The sequence below is a fragment of the Mauremys reevesii genome, linkage group 3 (genome assembly GCF_016161935.1).
Source record: "Mauremys reevesii isolate NIE-2019 linkage group 3, ASM1616193v1, whole genome shotgun sequence".
Classification (NCBI taxonomy): Eukaryota; Metazoa; Chordata; order Testudines; family Geoemydidae; genus Mauremys; species Mauremys reevesii.
The window spans coordinates 146,678,583-146,701,425 of record NC_052625.1 but is presented as its reverse complement, the minus strand read 5'-3'; the positions used below and the strand labels follow the sequence as shown (position 1 = coordinate 146,701,425).

Here is a 22,843-nt window from a genome sequence, read left to right as displayed (position 1 = left end):
ATGGTACAGAGACAAGACAGAAAAATAGTATCATGCAGAAATGTGTACAATAGCAGAGATGTTCAATCTCAGCTCCACTGGTTTCATCTTGTAATATTATCAGAAATACAAGGCATCAGTTAACAGGGTTCCAGTTCTTTGCTTCATATTGTTTAATGCAAAGTCTGCAGCATCACCCATGCAAAGACCAGCATCAACCACAGATGAGAGCCATGACTTTATGTGCATCACACAAAGTATGAAAAACATATGGCTCAGTCTGAGGCAAGAATTAATCTGGAAAGCTACATTATTTGCATCTAAACTCAAACACAGGAAGTCCCCATCTCAAAACAGAGTAGAATGTATAGATCTTGTACAAGTTTCCCAGGATAGGATTAAGATGAGTCTAGTGCTGATGTACAGAACTTTCTGCACCAGAGAAGGCCTATTGGCTCAGTTCGTAACACATTGCTTTAGTTGAAGAGCAATCTCATAATTCTCTTTTTTCATAGAACCCTCAGTTGCATTACTTAAGGGTTGCTAACACTTTCTCCTAGAGAAGTGTCAGAATAATCTGACCTCATAAGCTCCTTTTCAGAGGTGCTGTGGGTCTGTGAAATGTGGGCAAGTGGCAAATAGAAACAAACTGGGAATCATGTCAGCCCAAACTACATTGGTAGTTAAAACTCTTCCATTTTCTAGACAAACTTATATATGGTCAGAAAGGGAGAAAAAGCAAGCACCAACTAAAGTGGATGCTGACAAAGAAAAAATTGTAACACACCTTATGCTTAAATTGCTGAGACCAAATTTCTTTGCAGCACCTTGCAACATTTTTATGGGGTTGACTTCTTCACCAACAACTTTGCCTTTTTTAGAAGACTTGGGTTTGTTCTTCTCTCTTTGATTTACTACATGCACTTGATTACTTCTGTAAACCTCAAATGCAGACTTTCCATTAACATCTCCACTGAAACTCATTTTGTTAAGGTTAGAAATTAGAGTATCTTGATAGTCTTCTGTTTTTTCCTTATACAACATTCTTGGTTTGTAACCATGAGTCAAAAGATCACAAGTGTCCATGTATATGAACTGCAGAAGGTATGTAAACAAATCTTGATGAACCTTCTCTATCATAAAGAGATCACATCCTACAGCATCTTCATCTTTACGATAGACATCTGGAGAGTCTAGTCGATTGTCATCTGAAATGAACAGCTTCCTGAAGAAGTCAGAACGCATGGCCAAGATGTACTTGTGCGCAGGGATCATCCTAGTGCCGATCTGAAAAGTCACATCATGGATGTTGTCCATTTCATCTGTTTCCCCTAACAATTTGCCAAAATCCTCAACAAAACTTGATGACGACACACTTGGAATTTCATATAGGCTATAAAGACAAATAGTTATTTTTTATTTGGTAGAATTTAAAATTCTATCATGAAGGGGTTTTTTTAAATGAAGAACCTAAATTTTTGGCTATTCTACATTACTATTCAAAGTTTCATTGTATTCTTTAATACAAAGAAAATTCCTAAACTGATGAAAAGTGCTATATAAAAGCTAGATATTACGCAATATTACATATACATACATCTCCTGTGACATTTTTCTCTTCATAAATATTAAGCCAGACATTTTTGTATGAAGTTATCAGCAGTGTTAGTACTTTGCATGCTACCCATGTCATTTTTCCTGCAAGGAAGTGCTTAAAGTAACTCAGAAATGTAAGAATCTTTGACATGCTGCATACTGAAGTCCAGAACAAAAATTCAAGTTAAACAATATGCTAGATATTCTAAAAATATAATATGAGAGTGCAAGGAGCAGTGCATCTTTCAATGTTTCATTTACTCCAACTTTATTTCAAAGATTTAAGTTTTTGTTTAATTTAAAAAACAGATTACTTCTGCCTTTCAGTTTCTTGTATTACAGGGCATCTCTGAGAAATAAGGAATCTGTATGTTAAGAAGGATTTCTATGACACTTTATGGAATGGAGAGTTAAAGTACATGAGAAGGTAGGTTTTAAAGGGGAGTTGATTATAAAAGTGTTTGGCTTGAACATTTTGCCTTTGTATAAACTAAGGGCTGGTCTACACCCAAAACTTAGCTAGGTCTACCTACGTCACTCAAGGGTGGGGGTGCAGGGTGGGGAAAAAAAACAACAACACTTCTAAAACATAGTTAAAACTAACCTAAGCACTGTGTACACTGTGGCTAGACCAATGGAAGAATTATTTTGTCAACATATTTCAGAGTAGCAGCCGTGTTAGTCTGTATCCGCAAAAAGAACAGGAGTACTTGTGGCACCTTAAAAACTAACAAATTTATTTTAGCATTTTATTTTAGCTAAAATAAATTTGTTAGTCTTTAAGGTGCCACAAGTACTCCTGTTCTTTTTGTCAACATAGTTACTGCCATCTCAGAGAGATGGATTCACTACAGCAACAAAAGAACCCTGTCACTGTAATATGTGTCTACACTGCAAAGTTCCTAGTGTAGACATTCCCTAATTAATGGCTTTTTGCCTAAACAACCTCTACATGGTTGTCTACAAATTAGTGCTAAGCCAAGATGACTATATTTACTATGATCTCTGCAGTAGTCAAAGATGGTTCTCTGTAAAGCAGAAATTTTGATTGAAACTGAAGACACAACAAGACTGTTAATGGAACAGAAAAATGTTTTACACCCACATCCCCCTCAGTATTTTCAGCAATTGAAGTTACAGCCATAGATATCTGAAATATACCTTGTTTTAGGATCTGACTGTAAAACAGCAAAGTTACATCCATTAGGATCTGTGGTAACACTAACAGCTCTGTGGACAAAAGCAAGCTTCTCAAGTCGAATTCTTTCATATACACTGTTTGTATCATAGTGACAAGACACATCATATGAGGAATTCTGAAGACTTGATACAACCTCTGTTAAAAAAAGAGATATTGGAAAACAATGGAAGGGTCAAACTAATTAAGATTTAACTGATAAAACAAAGGACAAAATTAATTGCTGGTGTGAGTCCACTGAGTTGGGTTCAACAGAGTTACAACTGAGATCAGACTGAAGACTTTGGCCCAAACAGCATTGACTTCAATCAGGAACGGCACGCCTAAAGAGATAAGCATACCTAGATTCTGACCCCTAGACTTGGGAGATCTCCCACCCAGTAAGTACTCATCCAACTCAAACCTCCTCATTTTATGAGATGTGGCGATATCACACACAAGATGGCATGGCTATGGATTAAATGAAGCATACTCTGCTTTTTCATGATGTTGTACTTCAGTTACAACATCAGTAAGATATAGAACACAAAATGTCCCTTTAGTATTTTCATAGTATATCTTCAATTTGGAAAATTTCAAAACAAAACTTTTATTCATTATAAATTTATGGCAGGTGAATTCTGAATAATGAACACTGGGAAATATTACTAAGATATTTCTTTCCATTTCTGCTTAAAAAGATATTAAAATTATGTGCTTCTTAAACTGTAGTCTTAGGTAGAATGCAGAGAACACTATTAATAAGCAATAAACAAAATGAAAATTTTTCTGCCTTTATAAGGTCATCAGTCCAGCACAAGGACAGGCAGAGTGAACCCAAGACTACAAAGGCCTTTGGTTCAACATCTTTCAAGAAATTAAGATATTTTAGTGCATTATGGAATTGTAAAACCAGCGCACCATACGCTGCTATGTGGAAGGTCCAAATTAAACAGATTCCCTTGTTCTGACACTTTACAGGGCTAGGAGAACAGAGATGAGAAGGAAGAATTACCATGACATGTGACCTTCTTGGAAAGTAGAGACGCAAAAAAGGAAAACTGGTGGGTTAACTCAGAGTTTTGAGAAGGGAAGGGAAGACCTTGCAATGAAGGAATGGAAGATTGGAGGCTTAAAATTGAAATTATAAATTGGAAATTAAGGTCCTGGAAATGTGATATGGCCATTCATCCATAGGCCATAAAAATCCAAACCCACCCAGCTTGGTGGGGACAAAGCAGTTATCATCTGTGGACTTTCAGTTGGTCCATGTGAACAGAGCTGATTTTTTCAATCAATTCCTATGGAACAGGTGTTTCCAATTACAAAAAACAAACAACTTCCTAATACTGGGACCCTTAGTTAGGGGATTCAGCTAAGAATACAAGAACTGAATTGTTTTGGAAACTGAAAAAAATAAATAAATAAATAAATAAAGATATACCTATCTCATAGAACTGGAAGGGACCCTGAAGGGTCATTGAGTCCAGCCCCCTGCCTTCACTAGCAGGACCAAGTAGAGATCTGGGGCAAAATCAGTAAGTGGCCCCCTCAAGGATTGAACTCACAACCCTGGGTTTAGCAGGCCAATACTCAAACCACTGAGCTATCCCTCCCCCACAAACTACCTGCTGATCTATATTAGCAGTCTCTATGAAAGAAGATTAAGTTACCCTAGCAGGGCAATGTGAGGAAGCACCTACTCTTTTCACTTGAATCCATTCTTTACTGACAGGAGGACCTAGTTTCCCCAATGCTGTACATCCAGTACATTTCAGGATCACTAACATTCACATAAATGTTGGACACCTATGACCCTTTTCACCATGAGTTATTCAGGATACAGCTTGTGCACCAGAAGGTCACTGACAACTGAGACAGACAAGTTAAACTGAACATGGCGGGGCAAACAAAAAACAATAGCAAAAAACTAAACTAGCTGAACAGTGCCAAGTCTCTCCTATTTCTTTTATTTATCTGTCAGTCATGAAGGAAGTAGAGATAGCCCATCAAATACTACTAATAGATCAGGCAGATTGAATAAGGGAAAATTCCCTCTCCCAATACAAAACCTGAAAAAAATTACAAATATTGGGTGGGAGAGGAGAGATAGGGAATGTAAAGATATTTATTGAATTAGAAATAGGTCGTAAAATGTAGTCATTTACTTTCAAAAATACCTTAAAAACTATGAACTAACCTTTCTTTTCAGAAGATTTTTTCTCTCCTTCTACCCACTTTCCTGTAAAGGCATCACCATCCTGTGTGACAAACATTATTTCATTCCTATTTAAAGCAACATCAGACATGAAGACTTGGCGGCCATAGACCCATCGACACTGCTTCATAGGACTGTTGGATGACTTCCAGCAAAACACCTAAAATATGAATGAGGGGGGGAGGGAAGTGTTTAGCGAATTTAGAAACCTACAGAAAAAAGCAGCTCACAGTGATGTGCACTACAGCATTATTAAACCAGAAGCACATGTCATCTTTAAATTACTGAGGAACAGAGGGGAGATTATGAATTAATAATGCAAGTTTATTTGGAATGAATGATTTATTTCACTGCGAGCAGTAAAGGAAGATGCTTGGATATCAAAAGTTATCGGCCCATTAAGGCTTTTTTTTAAAAACACTTCCCTACTAGATAACTTACCTTGTTTTGATGTTCTTACTTACAATTTTTAGTTTCAAGTACCATTCTAAAAAGGTAGGAGTCTACTGTCGCTATCTGCATTTTTAGAATAAAGCAGCAGGAAACTGAAGTAATTACTATGAAGTAGCTAGATTATGAAGAAATTGGGATTCCAGCTGTACTTTCCCTCTTTCTTCTTGCACTTCAATAGAACCCAAATGAAATATCTTGTTCAAAGAGAACCAGAAGTATAACAGTCTTTAATGAGGGCAATTCCTATCAAGTAGATTCCACCTCTTAGTTATTTAGGTACATTTGTCTTCTAGTTCCTTTACTTCTAACACCAGACGACATTCAAAAGATATCTATTATTTTATAATAACAAAGATAGTCTAACAAACACAATATGCCTGTTTTTAACTATCAGACTAATAACACCAAAAAAACCTCAATGCTTTTTTAAACTTTAAGAAGATAAAAACTTAAGAATGACTGTACTGGGTCATACCAACGGCCTTCTAGGCCAATATTCTGCCTTCTGACAGTAGTCAGTGCCAGATGCTCCAGAGGAAATGAACAGAACAGGGCAATTATTGAGTGATCCATCCCGTCATCTAATCCCAGCTTCTGGCAGTCAGAGGCTTACAGACACCCAGAGCTTGGGATAACGTCCCTGACCATCTTGGCTAATAGCACTGATGGACCTATCCTCCATGAACTTATTTAATTCTTTTTTGAACTCCATTATAGTTTTCACCTTCACAATATCCCTTAGCAATGAGTTCCACAGGTTGATTGTGCGTTGTGTGAAGAAGTACTTCCTTATGTTTTTGTTAAACTTTCTGCCCATTAATTTCACTGGGTGACCTCTGGTTCCTGTGTTATGTGAAGGGATAAATAACACTTCCTTATCATCACCTTCTCCACACCATTCATGATTTTATAGATCTCTATCATATCTACCCTTGGTCGCCTCTTTTCAAAACTGACCAGTCCCAATTTTTTAATCTCTCCACATATGGAAGCTGTTCCATACACCTAATCATTTTTGTTGCCCTTCTCTGCACGTTTTCCAACTCTAATGTATCTTTTTTGACATAGGGCAAGTAGAACAGCAAGCTGTATTAAAGGTATGGTTGTCCCGTGGATTTATACAGTGGCATTATGCTATTTTCTGTCTTATCTATCCCCTTCCTAATTGTTCCTAACATTCTGCTAGCTTTCTTGACTGCCACTGCACACTGAGCGGATGTTTTCAGAGAACTATCCACAATGACTCGAAGATCTCTTTCTTAAGTGGGAACAGCTACCCAACATTTTGTATATAAAGTTAGGATTATGTTTTCCAATATACATTACTTTGCATTTATCAACATGAAATTCATCTGCTATTTTGTTGCCCAATCACCCTCATTTGTGAAATCCCTTTGTAACTGTTCACAGTCAGCTTTGGACTTATCTATTTTGAGCAATTTTGTATCATCTGCAAATTTTGACACTTAACTGTTCACCCCTTTATTGAGATAATTTATTAATATGTTGAACAGCACAGGTATCAGTACAGAACCTTGGGGGAACCCCACTATTTCTCTCTCTGCTTTGTGAAAAATGACCCTTTTAACCAGTTACTGATCCATGAGAGTACCTTCCCTCTTATTCTAGGACTGCTTACTTTGCTTAAGAGCCTTTGGCATTCAACCTTGTCAAAAGCTTTTTGAAAGTCCAAGTACACTATATCAACTGGATCATTCTTGTCCACATGCTTGTAGACTGCCTCAAAGAATTCTAATAGACTGGTGAGGCATGATTTCCATTTACAAACGCCATGTTGACTCTTCCTAATCATACTGTGTTCATCTATGTGTCTGATAATTCTGTTATTTACTATAGTTGTAACCAATGTGCCTGGTATTGACTTGTAATTGCCAGGATCGGCTCGGGAACCTTTTATAAAACTCAGCATTCACATCCAGTCATTTGGTACAGAGGCTGATTTAAGTGACAGGTTTCATACTGCAGTTAATAGTTTTGCTATTTCATATTTGAGTTACATCAGAACTCTTGAGTGAATACCATCTGGTCCTTATTACTGTTACATTTATCAATTTGTTCCAAAACCACCTCCGTTGACGCCTCAATCTGAGACAGTGCCTCAGATCTGTCAACTCAAAAGAATGGCTTGGCTGTAGTAATCTCCCTCGCATTCAATTCAGTGAAGATCAATGCAAAGAATTCATTTCACTTCTCCACGACCTTCTCTTCCTTGAGTGCTCCTTCAGCACTTTGATTGTTCAGTGGCCCCACAAATGCTTTGTTTTATACAGACCAAGATTACAAAGCAGAATCAGAGATTTGGTTATGATCAAAGATTACCTCTGGGAGGAGGGATAGCTCAGTGGGTTGAGCATTGGCCTGCTAAACCCAGGATTGTGAGTTCAATCCTTGAGGGGGCCACTTAGGCCTGGTCTACACTAAGGGGGGGGTCGAACTAGGGTACGCAAGTTCAGCTACGCGAATAGCATAGCTGAACTCGAAGTACCCTAGTTCGACTGACTTACCCGTCCAGACACAGCGGGGTCGAACTCCACGGCTCCAAGCTCGACTCTGCCACCGCCGTTTGCGGTGGTGGAGTTCCGGAGTCGACCGGAGCGCGCGGGGAGTTCGAACTATCGCATCTTGATTAGACGCGATAGTTCGAACTCCGAGAAGTCAAACTCACCGCGTCAACCCGCGCGGTGAGCATGGACCTGCCCTTAGAGATCTGGGGCAAAAATCAGTATTTGGTCCTGCTAGTGAAGGCAGGGGGCTGGACTCTATGACCTTCCAAGGTCCCTTCCAGTTCTAAGAGATAGGTAACTCCAATTATTATTTTTTATTAATTATTATTATTATAGGTAGGATAGATTTACAGAACTGCAGGTGGGGGAGAGGGGCAGATGTGACAATCTGTACCTCTATGTTCACCTCTTTTACAAGACTATGATAAATTCTGTACAAAGTATGGCTTGTGAGGTATCATTCAAAAACTCAATTTGCTGATCATTATTGTCCTGGTAAAATGTGTGTGGCACCACTGTATGTGAAGTTATAAGAGTCCTCTCTATGGTATTACTAAGACATGTTACAAATCTGGGGAGCAGTCACAAATCCCAGAGACAAAAGACTCACCAAAACCTCAGCAAGTGTCAAAAGAATCAAATGAACCATCTCATGATTAAGTGACCATTCTTTAACAGGAAAGAGGGTGTGTGGGTGGGGAAAAAAAAATCTACATCTTGACAAAAAAGCAGTTTGGGGTTCCCATCTACACAGACTTTTTGCCACCTGAACCTCAGGTGGAAATGTTTCTTAAAGAAGAGAAAGAACTATGAGAAGGGAGATTAGATGCCCTGAACTCTCACTACTTATGGCATCAACAACACCTGAAGAAAAATGAAGAGACATTAGGTTGGGGGAGGGACCCTGACTGCAAGAAATTCAATCAGTAAGCTTGCTGAAACATGTGTTGAAAGAAATCTATGTTTTGAATTCACTTAGCTTGTTAAAAGCAATATGCAACTAATGCCTAACTTATTTTCTTGTAACCAATAATGACTTTTATGCCTCATTACTAGTAATCACTTAAAATCTATCTTTCTATAGTTAATAAATTTGTTTTATTGTTTTATCTGAAGCAGTATGATTGATTGGATTGAAGTGTTTGGGAAACTCCATTTGGGATAAGAGAATTTGTGCATATCATTTTCTATTAATAAAATTACAGACTTTATATGAGCTTGTATTGTTCAGCAGAGCTGGGCAGTACAAGACATACATTTCTGGGGAAAGTTTGGGACTGGGAATTTGCTGGGAGTTCCTCTACAGTGTAATTCAAAAGTGACTGGTAACAGCACTAATATACTATAACTGGGAGTAAATTACATGCTGGAGGCTGTGTGCGAGCAGACCAAAAGTGGTAACTCTCACAGCAAAGCAGTGTAAAATGCACCCAAGCCTTGGATAACTGAGGGGATACAGCTGTTCATCGGTCCAGATTGTACCCTGGGTAATGTCACCAAGGGAAGAAGCTGTGCAGCAAGTTTCCTTTTCCTTCAGTACTGCATGAGGAGAGGGGAGATAAGGCCAGACGACCAACTGTCGATTCAGTGCTGAAAAGCATGAGGGTCCCCATTCCCTCCAAGCAGTCATTTGCGATGTTTGTGCCTAAGACAACCTTGATACTCACAAAACTACCAGTTTCCATTTTATTTGCACACTATCTGGCGTAAATTGGCATAACACCACTGAAATAAACAGAGCTATGCTGGTTCATATTGGCCCAACGTCTCTAGGAATTAGAAGATATTGCAGCCACACTGGATCCCACAGGCACAGTAACTTTACAAGTCACATGGCTTACAGCATGCATGTGCACACATATGAACGTCTTGACAAAATAAATTCCATTTGACAAAATATTACCATCTAATTTGAAAGACTAGATGTACCTATCAAAAATCTGCTTTATCCTATAAAAAGAGCTCAGTCATGTAGCAAAAATGAAGACCAAAAAATGCAGAAAGGAACACCAGTTCAGTTCTGTCCTCTTTATTCTTCATGTGCTAACACAATTTTAGAGTTCTTTTCCATGCAGCATTTTCATTAAACAAAAACTTTACAAACACCACTAGATGGTGCCGCAAGTTTAGAACTTGCAATGAACTAACTGAGGATGCTTTGAGTTTTGAGGGTTCCTAGGAAGAGTTGCTGTATTATGGAAAGCTTTAGTAAATTCTTCTGCATTGTCACACTAACGAGAACATACAATTGTCCGCAATTTAGCATATATACTAAGCCATTCATCGGGCATGGCATGTAATTTTTAAAGTGTGATCAGACATACTATACATTGCATCTCTAAGGTAATGGTTTTAAGGTGGGCTGTAGTCACATTCGGAAACAAAAGAGAGACAAACAGATTCTAGCCTGTTGTACACTGTTGTAGTGTTTCGTGCAAGAGTATCAACTGCATCTTAGAGGAACACTGGCAGCTGCGTACAAGAGAGATGGACATTTTCAGATAATGATATTGGCCTCTCTTAACATGACAATTTAGACCAACATCTGACAAATATTAAGTGTAACATCCCACACTTGAGGCAAACAATGAACACAGAACAAAAAAATTAAAGACCTAAAAACCAGTGGCCCACACTTAAGTAACTATTAATTCCCTCAATATCATATCCAGGCAATCAGGTTCTTTTTCCAATGACACACTCACATTGCTGTCAACAGACTGAAAGTGATGTGGAACAAGCAGTCAATTCTGTGATGAAATAGAAGGGATGGCAAGAGTGGAGAAGACAGTTTGCAAAGAAAGTACAAGCCAGGGCAGAGGAGCTCTTAGATAACTGTTCTTTGGGTTAACTTCGATGAATTTTTCAGACAGATGACATCCACTCAGAATTCAGATGCCATCCTTCTCCCATACCAAAAAGAGAATTCTACGCAGAAAAGTTAAAATACACTGGAGAGCCCCAGTGGTTCTGTTCTCAATTTGCCTAGCCCTTCAATATATCTCTTGTTTCAAAATAATTAATACATTAGGCAGACAACTTACTCGTCCAGCTTCATCCAGGGCAAGAATGCAAGTCTTTTGACCCCCATTTTCTTTGAGATGTTGAGGATCCATCTTGTATTCCAAATATCCCCCATTAACAAGAACCTTTTTTAGGTTAAGCTGTCTGAATGAACACAAAAGCAACAATAACATTAATATTTCTCCTACAAATCCATTAACATGTATATAGAAGTGTCACAAAAATTGAGATTTTATATTTAGAGAATCACTTTAAAAAGCAGCTACAGTAACATACATAGTTTGTTATTGTGATTAATTTTCCCTTGTGGTACGTTTACCAGTCCTCAAAAACAGAATATTCTCATGGCTTGAGACAGACAGTAGTTGTCTCATGTCCATCCATTCTTCAAAATAGGTTATCTTCATCACCACAGGGAGAATACCCTCCTCTTGTAAAGAACTGATGGACAAGTCAAAAAATATGAAAATAAACCTCAAGCTCAAGACCCTGGGATAGAATTACACTGTCTTGTACTGCTAGGGCACACTAGCCTTTTTTTTTTTTTTTTAAGTTTCTTCTGCTGAAAAAAAATCACACAGCACAGTATGAGAACAACAAAATTAGTTACCAATTCATCTTTCCTTTTTGTTCTGATCCATATGACCAACCTCACCCAAATAGAAAGAAGTAAAAAAGACTCCCCTTAGCCTTTCCCAGTAGGCAGACTGGCACCCAAAGGTTCTACACGATGACTAAACTGAACCAGCAGCAGCAGTTTGGATGTGTGTGAGGAGACTCAGGACTAGGGCAGGGGGTTGCAGTGGGGCGGGAAGGGGGGGGCATGGCGCTTGTCTCAGGAGGGAAGGGAGGCCTCCCCAGCTCCAACCGGCATGTCCCTACAGCTCCTAGGTGGAGGGGCCAGGGGGCTCCATGCTCTGTCCGCACCCACACACACCTCCCCCGCAGCTTCCACTGGCTGTAGTTCCTGGGTGGGAGCTGGCGCATGTGGCGGAAGCACCATGTGGAGCCCCCCTGGCCACCCCTCCCCCTAGGAGATGCAGGGACATGCCATTTGGAGCTGGGTAGGGAGCCTGCCCACCCCACCAACCCTCCTCCCCCTTCCCCAGCATCAGCGGGGGTCCTGGCCCACACACTGCAGCCCACCCGCCCCCCACCAGCGAAGGTCCTGGGCCGCATGCCACTGCTCCTCCCCCCCCACCCCCCACCAGCACCAGCGGGAGTCCTGAGCTGCGCACCAGAGTACCCTGGCCCAAGTTTTAGTTAGAGGTATATAGTAAAAGTCCTGGACAGGTCATGGGCCGTGAATTTTTATTTACTACTTGTGACCTGTCCGTGGCTTTTACTAAAAATACCTGAGACTAAAACGTAGCCTTACTTATAGTTTTGACACAGACTCCTGAAAACATTAGAATGCAATACACTGAACTTTATACATTGAACAATCCATCTTCCTCTAGCTTCAATAGTTCATACCCATCACCCATTAATTAAAACTTGATTATTTAAAAATCTATACTTCATCCTTACAGAATTCATCAAGTTTCTGGGTGGATAAAATTGATTTAAAAAAACAAAAAATCTGATTCTTTTAAATTTAAATCCTTTTCTTTTAAAAAATAAACCTGTTTTAAAATAAAATTTTAAATTATGACAATTATTAAAATCATTTAAGTAAATAAAAAAATAATGCAGTAATAAGCCCTCCTCAAGTTTTAAATGAGTCAAAGGGTGTTGCTTTACTTGTATACAAAACTCAGGGGAAAAACATCTTTAACTTTTGAGGTTAACTTTATGTATGTGTCACAATATCATGGGCTGCATTAAGTATCTATATTATTTTCAGTTTTTGCCACATAACGAACGCTAGTATGTATTTCTTCAAATGTTTTTCATTTTGTTGGGCAGAAAAGCTTTTTCCTTAATTACTTTCGGTTTCAGTTCAGCTAGCAGGTGCAGAGATCCTATTTTCTTCATTTTGAATAGTTTAAAGTTGAGAAACCAATTGAGAGTTTAAAAAGCAGGAAAGCTTGTTTTGTTCTTCCATTCTATTAATAGAAGCCATGTGGTGGAGGATCAGATCCACTAATTCTTGAACTTGAACAATACCATCCAGATCTTCAAAGGTTTTGAGGCACTTTAAGATACAGGATATTCAAATACACCTAAACCAGTTAAGCTCCTAACTCTTTATTTCTGGTCACCAGGGGTCAGGTTTTGAAGGTTCTTCGGTGCTGTTGAAAATCCCAATGGTCTCTAAGCAGGTTAGGCACCTAACTCCCATTGATTTAGGTGCATTTTAAGACACCAAAGAAACTTCACAAATCTGGCCCATGGTGACCAAAAAAAAAATCCATCAATTCAGTAACTACAGTTAATATCTCCTTTGTTTATTAAATCAGTTTTATAAAACTTACTGTCCTATGTACCCGGCACATTACAGGTCAAATAAAATTCTTAAAATATTGTTTTTGTGCGTATTATTTGAATTCCAATGTCCATCTAAATTTATGTTGGCACAAATCCAAGTTAGACACATTTCTTTACTAGATCTTTTTTTAACATAAAAAAGTGCAAAATTAACAATCTGAATAAATATATGTTAAGCTATATAATTGCTTAAATAAATGCGTATAGATACAGTGAAAACCTCCTGGTTAGCACAGGTACCCATTCTATAATTTAAAGGTTACATTTGGTTGCAAATCTACATTTTTAATGATTATACTAACCAATGAGAATTAACCTCTTTAGGAAAATAACTAAAAATCAGTGATTTAAGTCACTTTGATTTAAAGTAAATAAACCCTGACAAATTTTGAGACTATTTTCTTCTCCCTGTCCTTAATTAGAAGGGATTTTAAAAGGGTTTACATATAAGTATGGAAGTTTCTCCATCATCATCAAATTGAGAAATAAGACTGAGGATTCAGAAATGACAGCTGCAGGAAGAAAAAATTAAGAGTAAACCTTTTGGCTAGAACAAAAGGAAACTTCTCTTAATGTTTTCCCCCTCATCTGATTTTCCTGCATCTGCAACTTCCACAGATTTGTTTCGTTTAAATATTCAGTAACTGAAAGTATCCAATTATTCATACTCTAATTTCTTGAAGCCTTTTTAACGGTTGTATTTTAACTCAGCTATCAGCATATGGCGATTTTACACACCTACAAATACAAAATACATTTATTAAAGAAACAAGGCCAGCCTTCAATGCCTCCACTAAATAAACTATTATATCAAGCCAAGCTCAAGAAGTCAAGGAAGAAGAAACTTTAAAGGTGACCAAGTATATATCACTTTTGAACACGAACATCCCTCCTCCAAATCTCTTCCAAAATAGTTTGAAAAAAGAAAAAACACAGTGAAACTAACTTAGTATTGTACTTCCCCTTAAAGGAAAAAATACATACTTGGAAGCCATCTTCTTGCACTGATAGTCTGTGAGCAAGTAAATATCCCCTCTTTCAGTAACACATACTGTAGCACCATCACTTGCAGCGACTAAGGACACGGTGATGTCCTTATGATGCAAAGCAGAGACTTGGCGAGGAGCAGTTACACACTTCTCTCCATTAGGATCCAGCAAATATCCTACAACAAAATACAAACCCCCCATATATGTTATTGAGATTCATAATTATTTGTCATTTGATTCTGAAAACACTTCCCCATTCTCTCCTATAAATAATCCTGAAAAGCCAATTAAAATTTAATTTTTCTACGTTACCACTCATCTTCACTATTATTAGACAGAAACTAATCAAAAGAGGTACTTGTCATTTATAGTCACAGTATCACAAAAAATGAAGCTTTGAAAAAAAGATAATGGATTTCTGGTCTACACAATCACAGACCATAGAAAGATAATTAAATATGTTTAGCCATTACAATCACACAACAACAGCTGCATTTATCTTGCTTACCACACTAAACTGAAAGTTCATTAGCAGGACAGATTATACTGTACAAACTCAATTTTATTTGATTATGGCAAGACCGTGATATTAGTTGACATCACATCAACCCAACCTCCATGTATCCATAACTAGTTATTGTCAGGTGCCAAACCAGCTCCTGCTGCATGAACTGACTCTGTTCAGAAACTGAACACGCCTCTCTGTAAAGGCTCTTGTACCTAGTTGCAGAGTGGGTTTGTTTGGGGTGTGGGTTTTTTTGTTGTTGTTTTTTTAAATGGGGAGTGGGAGTGAAAGGGGAGGATTCAGACACTCAATCCCATTCCTGTTTCCTACTTTTTAAGAAAACTATTTTTAGACATTACTAAAAGTCAGCTATTAATTACACACGATATCTCTAAGCATATCACCAGTCACCTTGATGAAGATACTCAGAGATTATAAATAAATTTTTATTTTGTTTGCCTTTTTCCAGAATATATCCAGAACTCTACGTGATTATTTTCAAACAATATTTTATAGCAAGCAAAAAAAAGGTCTTCCACGTTATTGCTAATTTGACTGTCCTTATATAAGTAATACCCATCACAATATTCCTTGTGCTATCATATTCACTAATCCTTCATCCCACTTCCTCCACAGCCCTTTAAGCCCATCTCTTCCCAAATACTCAAGAAAAGAAATGGATTTTGTGAGCAAGTCCGGCAGGTAGACCAATCCAGGCTTTGGCAACCATACTGTGTGGAGAAAATTTCAGAGCCTAAAGCCCCTTCTAGAGAACGCTTAAGAGGCTCCAAATTCAATTGATCAAGACTTTGGTAGTACTGTATAGAGAGAGACATAGATACAGTCCCTTAAGTAAACATTGTTAATAACTATTAAAATAGATTTAAATTTATTTAAAATGCTAAAAAATGTCTAAATGATAAAGACCTGTGCAAGTCAGACATTAATATAAATACTGGCAAAGTTAAATATACCCCCAAAATAAATAACTGTTTCAGTCTTATTGTTTTTATGTACTGGCGGGGGTTAGAAGACAGAGTTATTGAAAGAGTGAGAATTTACACAAAGCTGCACTTCAACAACACTGTTGTAATTTAACCACCATACCTTCTCCCCCTTCCCTGTACTGACAACATGGCTTATGACATCAGGCTCTGCTGTAGCAGGAGACGTGACAGAAAGGATTGAGCCACATTGGTCTAGCACAGTGGCTCTCAAACTTTTTACTGGTGACCTCTTTCACATAGCAAGCCTCTGAGTGCAACCCCTCCTTATAAATATATTAAAAAGTGTTTTTAATTTAACACCATTATAAATGCTGGAGGCAAAGCGGGGTTTGGGGTGGAAGTTGACAGCTTGCAATCCCCCATGTAATAACCTCACGACCCCCTGTTTGAGAACCCCTGGTCTAGCAGAAGCAAGAATTCTACTGCATATCCCACTTATTGGACCAGCAGAAATTGTATTAGGGTGTAATAAGAGGGCCACGAAATAGCATGGAAACTCTATGAACTTGAAATTTAAGAACAGAACATGAGATATTTTTTAAGTATTTCCTGTTAATGACAATTTTCTCATCAATAAAGGTTGTTTTTTATTCCCCAACAATAATATACAAATTTTAACTACTGTTGCCTTGCTCCTACATAAGAGAGAATAAAAGCAGTTTCCAGAGAAGTGCCTAAGCTTCATGGTGTCAGTATACTACTGCATGTAAACACAAAGCACCAGGATTAGCTAACAAAACTTTTCAATCTGCACAGATGTAAACCTGGAGAAAGAGAAACTCAGTCTAAACACCAATATCTGTCTGAGGTTCTAAAGTGTTAAAATGTCAAAAATATTTCATTTCACACAGACCCTTAACTATAAATGAAGTTCACTGCTATGTGGTATGTTTAATAAGCTATCGTCTTAATGCATCAAATCAATATTTATTCTGGAAGCAAGAATAAAAAGACAATTCTAGTAATGGCTTAGCAAAAATAGCAAACAAAAAACGCCACAATGCACATTCAGATATGTATCTTGCTTTTAAAAAGTTAGTAAGGATGAAAAATTGAGGCAAATCCCAATAGCATATTTACAGATAGGAAAAAGCTGGATATAGAACATAAAGAAGTGCCAACAGTGTGCCCAGTGCTGTGCACAACACAAGCACTCCTCTTGGCAAATTACAAATTTAAACAATGTAGTTTGCAGTGTTGTTATAGCTGTGCTGGCCTCAGGATATTAGAGAGACCAGGTAAATGAAGTAAAATCTTTTATCAGACCAATTTCTGTTGCTGAAAGAGACAGGAGCAGCTCTTTGTAGCTCAGAAGCTTGTGTCTTTCACCAACAGAAGTTGGTCCAATAAAAGATATTACCTCACCCACCTTGTCTCTCTAAATTTAAACAATGACATTCTGTATTCTGAAAGTCGTCAGTGATAGGCCACACAAGATTCGCAGAAGAGAAAGTTGGCCAAATAAATTTGAACAGTAAAGCTACATTTGACTGGCCCCATTCTTATCCTCAAGCATAAAAATAATCATTGACAGCACTAAAAAGAGTGTGGTCTGGAGCAAGGAGATGACAAGTATAACCCAACATTAATTAAGCTTCTTTTCTCATAAAGATGACAGCTTTTACTTTGAGTAACATTTTCAAAGGACAATTTTTATTTGATTCTTACCAAGCTGGCCACCATTCAGTCCCATGGTATATACAGCTTCTCTAGTCCATAGCACTGTATGGAATCTGCCTGCAGCCACTCCAATAACCATTCTACCTTTCAGATTTTTTGCCTGAACCTACATATAAAAACAAAGATTTTCATGTAAGTGTCAAATCCCAAGCAAATAAATTTGATGTGCATAAATCAACGTCTTATCAACTGAAGTCCATATTAAATTAAACTGAAGATTTGGTATTAAAAAAAGCAAAGTTCATTTCAAAAGTTAGTTAACTGAGACACTGTTCCACCAATGACAAAGGGTATGTCTACACTACCCGCGAGATTGGCAGGTAGTGATCGATCTATCGGGGAATCGATGTATCATGTCTCGTCTAGATGCGATACATTGATCCCCGTTCCCGATCGGCAGCCAGCACGTCCCTTAGCCCACGCCACTTCCCGCAACTCCCATTAGCCAGGAACGGCGAACCGCAGCCACTGGGAGCTACAGGGGCTGTGCCTGTGGACTGTCAACGTAAACAAAAATGTCTGCGCCCAGCTGGTGGATTACCCTGATGGGCCACATGCCGAAGGTTGCCATCCCTGTTCTATAAGCTTAGAATCCAAACAGAGTACAGACAGGAAAATCATCTGATTACATAACAGAATTATTTAACATTGAGATTATGTGCTAACGAATTGGAGAAGATGTTTTTATCTGACCCCATATTCTACTGAATTATCCCTACAACCTTTACATATAGACATCAATATGATCCTAACGTTTCACTCTCAGTGAGGAAAAGGTCCAAGTACTAGCTAAGCAGTTATTACCTGTCTGGGAACACTGCAGTTAGTAGGAGGAGGAAGAATACCCAATTGATGGTAAGTATTTAGGCCAAAGGTGTAAACATATCCATCTTCTGTTAAAACAACAGTATGATCCTTAGCTGCTGCTACCTGGGAACACTGATGGCCAATTAGACCTTCCACAAGTCTTGGAACCTAGTACAGATTGACCAAGTGTTGAAAACATTAAAACACTCATTTCTATACTGAGAGATAATTTTTTAAAAAACCATGTACACACCCCCATCACTAAATCACATCAAAAAACCCACACCAAAAATAGAAATGCAAAAGAAAACTCATTTAAAAGGTACAGAATTGTATAATTATTGTTTGATATATTACACATTGCATACCACATGGAAAGAAGATTAATATGACAAAATACTTTTAGCATGTACCTTTAGAACAGATCACCTGCAATCTACTCAGGAACTAAATCTAAAGCTCCAAAACATCTGAGCAGTTTTCAATAGTCACAATTAGTGGTGCATGTGTGTTTCTTTTTTTGAAGTTACCCTGATAGAAAAAGGCTTCCTTCTTTCTCCTAAAAACATATTTTTCCTCCAAAATTACAGTGGTGCCGTAAGGGTTTGAGGTCCAATATCTCTCAATCCCACAGAAAAAGAGGAGAATCACAGCTTTCCAAAAGCCACTTGCTGCTAGCCCTGATTAGAAATGCTGTTTCAGCCAATTTTCAAATTGGGGCTGGGGGTGGAAAACACACACACACACACGTTTTTTTGTTTAAGATCAATTACATATATAAGGTTTCTCGATAGTAGTATCAATCTCAAAAATATCAAGGCCTTCAGGGCTTTCCATCAGACATCTGTAAATTGGATTCATAGTACTAAAGAAGCTTGGCATTATAAATGGAGGGATTGAAAAAAACAACTATTTTTTTTAAATGTGCGACATCTACAGAATTATAGGTGAAGTGATCAAATGATGGCATTGTTTGGGACCTAAATCAATCATTTATGGCTTTGCCATTCATAATTCATGTGGTTGTTCCAAATGCTAGCCAATAATGTCTTTACATCACACAACTTAATATATACACACATGTACACACACATACATACACTTGCAATTTCTCTCAAATTGCTCCACTCTCAGGTTTCTCAGAAAATTTTAAAATGATGTCATTTCATGTAAAATAAGTACATACTGCTGGTGGTCAGTACATAGCCCTGAAGTCTTCATGAAGACTGACACACACAGCACCAAACTGAATTCTAAAGTTTGTATTAATTGATTTGCATAATGCAACTACGTACTACTCAAATGAAAAAATATGTACTGATCAGTTTCAATAAAAATCCATTTTAAAATATAAAAATTCTTCCTTTGTAAATAATTTCTGAACAAAGACTGTCATTGTTAAAAATAACCTACAACTGAACAAAATATTAGAACTTTGATGGTGCACTTGGGAAGATGTTTAATGAACTCTGAGACTCCATATCTGAAACAAGATTTTTTGTGCTAGACTATATTTAAAAGATACCAGGTATGTTTGTTCATCACCATGACCCAAGCGTCCTCCTTGACCATGTCCACAAGTGTAAATCTGTCCTTTCTGGGAAAGGAACACGGAATGAAATTTACAAAGCACCACCTGAAAAAAAATAGAGAGGGTTACAGTTTGAGGGGTAGCATTTTAGCATTCTTTTTGTAAATTACTTTGTAAATATGCTGCCTTCACTGAGGAAATACAATGGAACATCCCAGTTTTGCTTTTGCATGACAGCAGAGATGGTTACTGCCCATATGCACCATCCAAACTCTTCCAAATATTGGCTGAAGAGGCTGCAGGAACTGTGACAGTCCATGAGCATCCATTTGACAGTCTATCCACATAAGACACAACACAATCTATCTATAACTAGTACACTGTCCATCTTCAATTCATTGTCTATATGGCACTGGAAACTACAAATGCACCATGCTCCTGCATGGAATTATTTAATATTATCATCCGTTGCTGAAAATATAGTTTGCATTTACAAAGCTAGGAATTTATTATGGCTTTCAAATCTGAAGTCAATCCAACATTTTACATCATCGCCCTGGTATCTATACATCCAAAAAGAGTTGGGAGCCATTGATCTGTGCACTGAAGAGAAAATAACCCAGGAGCACTTAATCCCAGGAGCAGTTTCAAGGACTAAAACAGTACTGTTATATGAGAAAGAGTGGCAAGATCAGCTCCAATATTTAGATTATTTCTCGGTGGAAAAAGAATCTTACTCATGATGGTATATGGGTTATTAATCTGTTTTTTTCAGAATACCTGTTTGATATAGACTCCATTTCTAGGAAACAGATCCACCAATTCAGGATGATGTTTGCTCTGTTGACCACCATGACCCAAGGTAAAATTTATGTTGTTTCCCCAAGTGTAGACATCTGTGGGATCTAAAATTCAAAGGACAAATTCCATCTGCAATATCTACTACATCTGTGTGTGAGTTGCATCAATTTAACTCCACCTCTGATATAAATGTGAACTAGAACAGTATACATGTTACTCCACTTAAAAATAAAATTTGAAGAAACAAGATAAATTCTATTTTAAAGGTATATTTTATAAAAGATTATTTTGAGAATTTAGAATGATTAATCAATATTTTTTCATATTGCATGTCCTGTATATTATGTCCCTTGTTCATATATATTTCTCATAATATTTGTCCAAGTTCATAGAGCACACATTCATCAGTAAGAGCTATTTACATGTCAAGTCTGCCATACAAAACTGCACAAACTACCCTAATTGGTATGCAAGTTTTGTCTTCCACATATATATATAAAAAAAAAATCATGTTTGGACTCAAACTGCTAAATAGATTTTCTTCAAATCTTCCCAGTTAATTTATAATCTAGACCAACAATAAGAACTTTCAACTCAAAAGACTCTTTTTTGCTAAAGTTACATAGGTTAGAGCTGTGGAAATAAGAGTACCCTCTCAGCTGTAATTACGGAGATACTAGAATGTGAACTTTAACCTAGCAATTTTCCTCTAACAGATAAAGTCAAATCAGTTCTGATCCAACACTAAGTTTATATTTTATCTAAAGATACAAAACATGATTATAAAGTAATCACTAATATTTTAAAATCAACTAAATATCAAAACATAATGAAATAGTGTTTAATAAATAGAACATAATTTAGGTTGCTTACATTTCTTATACCAAAAAAACTAAGTTATATTTGTGCAATGAAATATTACAGCAATCAAAAATAATTGACTAGCAAAGGAAACTGACAAAACTATTTTCGTTGTCCAAAAGCTGACTGAAATGGGGGGTAAAGCACAAGTGGAGCGTAAATAGGAAAAAGCAGGTTAGATTTTTAATAATTCAAAGGGATATTAGTAACACAGATGGGGAAGTATATTCAAAGAAGATTTTAAACTTAACAGTGTCTTTTAAGAAAGTGCTGATGTACTCAAACTAGCAGATAGCATTACTTAGATATAACAATAACTTGTCAGTGACTAGAATTAGTTTACTTTTTTAAAATTATATAAAAGTTGCACTAAAGTGTTTTGAAGATTAAAAAAACTGGGATACAAAATTATAAAACTGGCTGCTAGGAGATACAGGGAATTCATTTAATCTATTAACACTGGTGAAAACCATGAGGGATGTAATTCAATATCAGATTTTTTTCTTTTTAAGTCACTGAATCCCATCAATTTACTCTAGTCCAGCTATTGAAAAATAGCTGAACCAAGATGAGAACATCAGATAGAATCCCTCCTAGTGTAACCTATGTTAATACCACAGGTACTTTGAATTTCTCACCCTTATCTACAGTAGCACATGCTCTACTAACTGCCAGCAATGAATGAAGATGCACCAATACTGAACTCAGAGCAAGTTCTCGAGACACATTCCAGAACATTATTTAGCCCTATTTACCCTAGGACTTAAACTTCTGCCATCATTAAGTGCTGTTGTCTCTTCTGACAAAAGATACAGAATGTGTATGCGTAGAGAAGGTTTTGTTTCTATGCTCTTACCAACTGACCATGTTGCCTCCACATCTTTTGTATCACATCTGTAGGTACTACACCATTAGTACAGGCATAATTAGAAACAGATAGTACTGTCTACACATGCACACACATTTATATGTTGATAGCAGTACACATCCTATAGGAATCTCTGTATTCATATGATGCCCTACCCGTTTTCTTGAATACTACATAGGCTGGTCTGTCCTTCATCACAAGGTCCAAGGCAGATAAGCCTTCTTTATCTTGTATGTATAAACTAACCCCACGCTGAAAGAGGAAAAAACACCTGGTATGAATATTACTATCACTCCTCATTTCACAGCTAGTAAAGAAATGAATATGATAAATATTCTTAGGTGACCTCAGTGTAATTTTACATTTGAGAAGCTAATAAATCCTTTACATTC

General features: G+C 37.4%; 1 protein-coding gene across 2 annotated transcripts in view; it reads right to left on the bottom strand.

Annotated features, from left to right (window-relative positions):
- The window catches only part of IBTK (inhibitor of Bruton tyrosine kinase), a 90,379-nt gene that overhangs the window by 56,779 nt on the left and 10,757 nt on the right, over positions 1–22,843 (bottom strand). For both annotated transcript variants that reach the window (XR_005595932.1, XM_039529442.1), the window contains exons 3-12: positions 22,607–22,703; positions 20,702–20,826; positions 19,916–20,026; positions 18,388–18,558; positions 17,572–17,689; positions 14,387–14,567; positions 10,993–11,116; positions 4,953–5,130; positions 2,737–2,911; positions 767–1,372 (exon numbers count right to left, since the gene is read on the bottom strand). Coding sequence is in view for 1 of the 2 variants with exons in the window: in XM_039529442.1 (XP_039385376.1) it covers positions 767–1,372; positions 2,737–2,911; positions 4,953–5,130; positions 10,993–11,116; positions 14,387–14,567; positions 17,572–17,689; positions 18,388–18,558; positions 19,916–20,026; positions 20,702–20,826; positions 22,607–22,703 (1,886 nt within the window). In the remaining variant the exon portion in view is untranslated. The remainder of the gene's footprint in view (positions 1–766; positions 1,373–2,736; positions 2,912–4,952; positions 5,131–10,992; positions 11,117–14,386; positions 14,568–17,571; positions 17,690–18,387; positions 18,559–19,915; positions 20,027–20,701; positions 20,827–22,606; positions 22,704–22,843) is intronic.